Raw genomic sequence first — 6,545 nt, 5'->3', positions numbered from 1 at the left:
AGAGTGGTGAGGACAGCAGAGAGGATCATCGGGGCTCCTCTTCCCTCCATTAAGGACATTTCATCCCAGCACTGTGTGTCCCGAGCCTGTTACATCATCAGAGACCCCTGACACCCCCACCATGGACTGTTCTCCCTGCTGCCCTCTGGGAAGAGGTTCCGCAGCATCCGGTGCAGGTCCACCAGGTTCTGCAAAAGCTTTTTCCCTGTCGCCATCAGACTGTTGAACTGTTGAACTCTGAACTGGACTCCATCACATTTGCATCTTTATTTGGCACTACAAATGTTGCTGAACTTTCATTATCCATTTGTCTTTTTGCACCATTATCTTTTGCACATAAACAATGGCTGAACATTCTTGTGTATACTCTTCTTGCACACTGTTTTTCTCCTGTAGTGTTACATTTTGATCACTGCTGCACTTTATATTGTAATGCTGCCTTATTCCACTTGCAATCCCATTACACTGTCGTAAGCTGTATGCAACGAAATTTCGTTCTGTATGCACTCTGTACACATGCAAAATGACAATAAAGTTGTCTAAGTCTAAGTCTTTTTTTTTCTTGTCTAAGTCTAAGTAAAAGGTTCCTCCTGATATTCAGGTTTCTTTAAATCAGAGTCCAACCAGGCCTTGGACTCTGACAGCAAAGTAAAGCTGTAGATGCTTTTAGAATCAACGTCCAGGTTGATAACGTCTTGTAGGCAGGCAGGCCGAGATGTGAGTCTGACGTCCTTGCATCAACAACGAGTAGACAGACATCCTGCATATCTTCAAATCCTCAACCTTGGAGTCTATAGGTGACATCAGAGCATCGGGCTTTGCAGATGCCATCTTCTCCTCTGTCTGCAGGAGAGTGTCGGTGTGAAGGATGACGTCCAGAGAAGTGTAGGTGACATAGATCATCTGCTCAGTGATCTGCTAGATGGTGCAGAAACCTGGCAGCTGGGGTCAGCCCTACAGAACTCCACTTTGAGGAACTCATCTGCTGACTTAACCCATGAACTGGTGAGACACAGGGCATCACCGTCTTAGTCTTTACCCTCCAGGCTCTTCATAGAGACCTGTCTGATTTACGTGGTGGCACTCATGGTGTACCTTCGGACTTTAGTGTTGATTCTCAGCTGAATAAGCTGGAAATTTGGAACGAGTACTTAACACCCACACATCTTTGACTTCAATCCCACAAGAGCTGACGGCGTCGTTCTCAGTCAGTCCTTTGTTGTTTGTGGCCATCATACGATCAGATCTTGACTGTTTCCTCCGTCTCTGTCTCTTTGGTGTGAAGGAGGAAGTCCAGAGAGGAAACCTCTACCTTCAGCGTCTGCTATGTGCTGATCAACAGAGTCTGGAGCTTTTTGGGTTGGCCTTGATAACTTAACCATAAGCAGGTTGGAGCCCTGTTGTGGTAAAGAGCTGATCAGATGGGGAGGATTTCTGCTGCAGCGTAGTTGTGTCTTTGATTGTTAAAGTATATTGTTGTACTTGGTGTCCTAAATTGTGCTGTAAAGCTGTATTTGCTTTTTTTATTTAATTTCTACCATTTTGCACAGTGCTAATACGTTGCTAGTTGAGTTCTAGTAACACGCTTTTTTTTTTTTTACAGCAGAAGCAGCAGGTTGGTGGTGAGAATCTTAGTCACGAATGCAGTGGGTTTCACAACTGCACATCTAAAGCGCTGTTTAGTGTCACATATGTCACTGGATTAAAAGTTGTCTTCAATCCGTGTGTAAACATTTACAGTACTCAACAGTGATATCGAGCATAATATGCTGGCATTTGTGAGTGGCTTTAAGCACAGTTGTCCCTTTAAAAAAAAAGAAAACAGCCTTCTCCCTTAACCAAACTCTGCAGAACCAGTTGGGACACAGCAGTGTCTTAGTGGCGGCCAATGTCGTAGTCAGCCCCTCCTTCTGTCGCCTCCCAAACAATTAAAATGAGAAAATCAGATTCTCCACAAGTGGGTGCCAACTGCCCATTAACAGCACATGCCTAAAAGCAATAGAAACCTGTTCAGGGAGCGACTGAAAGATACTTTCTGTTTTTCTGATCAGTTCCTCATACGTTGCCCTTTCTAATGCTTCTGGGGCCGAAGGCTGTATGAGGCCATGAGCAGAATGTCATTTGGGGACCCGAGTCCAGGAAAGCTCACAGGCCACTACAGTACAACTGACCTCCCGCTGATGTCGCTTGTTTTCAACTTACTTTTTCAATTCTGCATTGACACAACTTGTTTTATTGTTTGTAAATGCAGACCCAGACATGGGGAAGTCTGAGCTGCATAAAATCATCTTTAAATTGCTAACATCTGCTAACATATATTCTGAAAATCTCAAAGTGTTCCAATCTGAACAACTGGTGTTTTTTTTTTAACCTTTCCTGCTTGAACCTTTCTTGATGCCCTCCACCAGCAGGGGGGCCCGTTACGACCACAAAGCTTTCTTGATGGGATAAAGGTTGTAAGCCATAATCATCAAACTCAACCTCATACAATTTTAATTGTGAGAATAAACTGGTAAAATAAATTTACTTTTCAGTCATGATCTAATTTGCTAAGATGTTCCTTTTTAGAGAAATATATTTCTATCTGTGTCTTTCTTAGATCAGAAGCAAATTCCTAGTATCGGTTGTGCCAATCAGCTTTTTATTTTTTTTTAGCACAATCAAAATTCTTTTTGCATTAAGCTTGCTTCTTTGTCTTCTAGACATCTAAAATAAACACGTGTGGTGCTCCACATGTATGCAGAGTATAAGCTGTTGAGTGACTTACAGTATCACACAGGAAATCAAAAACCACACACAAAAACAGCTTGCATGCATTTGAGAAGATAGTTCACGTCAGACATGCTGATAACACTGGGGCATGCAGCATCCCGTCAGAAACTGTGATAATCAAGAGAGCAGCTCCCTTGGTAAGTTACCTTTTTAGTATAGTAAGTTTAAATTTTCCTCCAGCTGATTTTAGCTTCATGTATTTTAAAATGTATTGAATATCAATGAAGTTGCTCCTTTTTATTGCTTTTTTTTTTTTGGATGGATGGAGATTTTCCCTTACTTGATCATCTGCTAACAGTTTTTTTTTTAAATTTCATACAGGATGGTTTCTTCGGGATAAAGTACAGAATGTGCTGCATGGACACAAATTGCACTAATGCAACCAACAGCACCACCAGTGATGATGCGGGCTGCCACCAAACTACCCTTGACGGTTTGGGTTACAGTCTTGTGTTTGTCTTTGGCCTCCTCATCTGTGGTGCTGCTCTGTGGGCCTTCGTAGCAAAGCGGGCCTCCTGGACCGACTCCCACATCTACATGCTGAACTTGGTTCTGGCTGACTTTGCCCTCGTCCTTTTCCTTCCCTTCAGAGTTTATGACGCCTTCTTCTGCCTGCCTAAAACTTTCCTCTGCACTTTCCTCATTTTTATGCACTTCATCAACATGTACGCCAGCATCCTGACCATGACAGCCATCAGCGTCCACCGCTACCTGAGCATCAGGTTCCCTCTGCAGGCCAGATCGTGGAGGAGGAGGAAGGAGGCAGCGGTCGCCGTCTGCTTGCTCATCTGGTTGTTCCTGATTTCAGTCGTTGTTGTTTTTCAAAAGGATAACTATCCTGAAAAACTCTGGACATGCTATGAAAGATGCAAAAACCGGCGTCTCCGTCAACATTTCATCGTGCTGTTGTCTCTCGGCTACCTGGCTCTTCTGCTGGTGACTGTGTTCTGTTCCAGTCAGATCATCTGTATTTTGTCGAGGGACCAGAACCAGTCAGGGAAAAAAAAAAGCATTGTTGGTATAATAACGGCAAACATGATCGTGTTTCTTGTCTGCTACACACCATACCACGTTGCAATTGTGTTGAGCTTTTTCCTTACTCTGCCACCAGACTGGATGTCTGTATATTTACCCAGTCATGCCTTCTTACAAGCATCGGAGTGGATCGCTTCCACAAACTGTTGCTTTGATTCCATCAGCTACTATTTCTTATTAAAAAGGTTTTACACATAAATTAGGGACTGTACAAAAAACAGATTGTATATTTTTTAAAATTTTGTCTGCATACGATGTGTATAAGAGCTTAAAATGTGGCAGCACTGAGAAAGACGTAGAAATCCAACCCACATTTATTATGTTCTGGAAACATTCTTATGTTCAGAAATAACTTTGTAAGAACTTTTATTCTTACAAAGTTATTTGGGTCTGTGGTTGGTGTTTTGTATCGTTATCCTGTTGACGACCCATTTTCAGTTTACCGATAGGGGTTCTGGATTCTAATTTAAATGTTCTACTTTTTCAATAAGTTTGTGAGGCCATGCTATCCCAAGCAGTCATATATATTTCTGTAAATACTTCTAAATATGTAATTGTAATGAATGTAATTTTTGCCATTCCTAATATTCTATAGTAGTTTTTAGAGGGATAGCATATATAATATTGGAACACTTTAAATAGAACATGGCAGCTGTTATTTTGCTTGTTTAACGTCTGTAGAACAATTTTTGTTACAACTGACTGTAGGAGAAGTGCACTGTAAATAAAATGAGATTTTATTTAAAATTAGTCTTTACATCAAGAGCTTCTATCACCGCTTACTCTACCAAAACAGTTAGGACACTGTTATAAGAGTTATTATTCTGAAGTCACTATGGCCTCACACCACTCGGACAGAGGAGGCCTGGAGACATGATGTCTGTGTATAAGTTCCACTGTTTGCCGAGTGTAAGGCTGAATGCTGCGTAGAATGATTATTGTCTATGATAGACTGTCTTTGTTATGTCTCAAACCAAGGCCACGGTGCAGTATTAGGGGAAGCCCGAAAAGCGAGGCAGGCAGAGACGGGGCAGACGCAGACTGCAGCGGGACCGTGGGGTGCGATTACTTTCCATCTATGTGAATCTCTGCTCTGTTTCTCAATAAAAATGCTGGATCTGTATCCACACGACCGTCTCCTTCTTCAGTAACTCAGGGAAGTCAGTTATCTGTTCAGAACTCCCGTAACAGACACCTTACCCCTTAAAAATCCTGCAACTTTGCAACTATGTATCTACATAGTCTGTATAGTATTGTTTCAAATTTAGAAATAAATTTAAAAGTAAATGTACTTTTAAATCATAATCCAACCTCTCAAGATGCTGCCGAGGGCTTTGAGCTAGCTATCTGTGAGGTCAGATGGCAGGAATTGTAAATATATATATAAGAATAAAACCATGTCACACAGGAAACCCTAGACCACAGCCACTGCATAAAGACGTTAAGCACATAAATTGAAGGCATGATGAGGAGATTGCAAATGGTGGTTAAATATAGTGAGTAAGGTTGATTTGTGAGAGTGCAGCTCTGTTGGTATCTATTATCTATATTTTTTTAGTTTAATAGCGGTTTATCATGATTGCTTTCACGCAGCAGTCAATTCAAACTCCACATTTTTAGAAACAGTTAACCAACAGGCCTAAACAGTGGGATTTATAGTCAAAATTACACTTTTATTTTTTGCCAATGGCTCTAACTGTGCTAAAGCTTGCTGTCATAGTCATAGTCAGTGTCAAATTGTATTGATTTCAGGGCATTTTTTTCAGTGTCTGAAAACTGAAATACTGTAAATATTACAGAAAATATTGTAAACCAAAGTAAAATGTCAAGATAATTTAATTACTATATAAGAAATACCCACTACTGATACTCAGTCTCTCTGTCTTGTGAGGTCACAGGAATTCATCCACACCACATTCAATATCTTCTCTTGCAATGCTCCAAGGGAAAATTTTCTTGTATGTCTTACCCAGCCTTGACATTCCTCTGCACCCATTTCTTGGGCAGCAGCAGTCACTGCATTCAGCAAGGGTATCTGTTCATAGGGATTGTGGTCATAAACCATCCACATTTCAGCCCTGGAGAACTCCTCTCTGGGATAAAAAAAAAAAAATAGTATGCAGGGAGGAACTGCATCTTCATACAAGTGTGTACTGCAAACCAGAGTGGTGGAATGCCACATTAACCCAGACAGTGATGAGGAGTGGGATGCCAGGCATCAACAGCCCTCTTTCCTCAGGTGGGATCAGCCTCTCACAAAGCAATGTTAAGAGGGGTACGGTGTTGTATGGTCCAATAGTGGGGATAAAGCATAGAACACAATATCATTGGAGATATCAGCACACATGGTTATGTTGGCACCCCTCCGTCCCTGGTGTGACATTGTACCCAATGAGGTTCCTCCTAATTTTACAAACTGAAGCCGGCTTCATAAACATAAATGAAGACCTGATGTGCCCCCTTAAACTTCAAGCTCCATTATTCTCTGCAGACTGATGATGCTAATTGACGATTTGTGTGAAGGAGTCTCAAACAGTGATTTCATGCTGATCTATATAGCTTCTAAGAGTTAGGATTAGGTGATTTCTGCTTAGCTAAAGCAATGGAGTTTGGACTGCTTGAATGACATCCGTGTTAACTGTTTTGCACAAGGAGGGGGGGGGGGGGGGGGGGGGGTCAATGCAAAGCGAGAGGGTTTTAACACAATTGAAAGTGGTGTCTTCTGAGATAGTGATGAT

The 6,545-nt window shown here is 41.7% G+C and overlaps 1 protein-coding gene across 1 annotated transcript; it reads left to right on the top strand.

Moving 5' to 3' along the window:
* The first annotated feature begins 997 nt into the window (after positions 1-997).
* On the top strand, positions 998-4,698 carry LOC118563356 (G-protein coupled receptor 35-like). Its single transcript, XM_036137764.1, has 3 exons — positions 998-1,005; positions 2,780-2,909; positions 3,094-4,698. Exons 1-3 carry the CDS (start codon positions 998-1,000, stop codon positions 4,003-4,005), a joined length of 1,050 nt encoding a protein of 349 aa, XP_035993657.1. The 3' UTR covers positions 4,006-4,698.
* The last annotated feature ends 1,847 nt before the right edge of the window (positions 4,699-6,545 follow it).

The sequence above is a fragment of the Fundulus heteroclitus genome, chromosome 6 (genome assembly GCF_011125445.2).
Source record: "Fundulus heteroclitus isolate FHET01 chromosome 6, MU-UCD_Fhet_4.1, whole genome shotgun sequence".
NCBI lineage: Eukaryota > Metazoa > Chordata > Actinopteri > Cyprinodontiformes > Fundulidae > Fundulus > Fundulus heteroclitus.
Note: the sequence above shows the minus strand (reverse complement) of the source record. Positions and strands in the feature narration are given on the sequence as shown.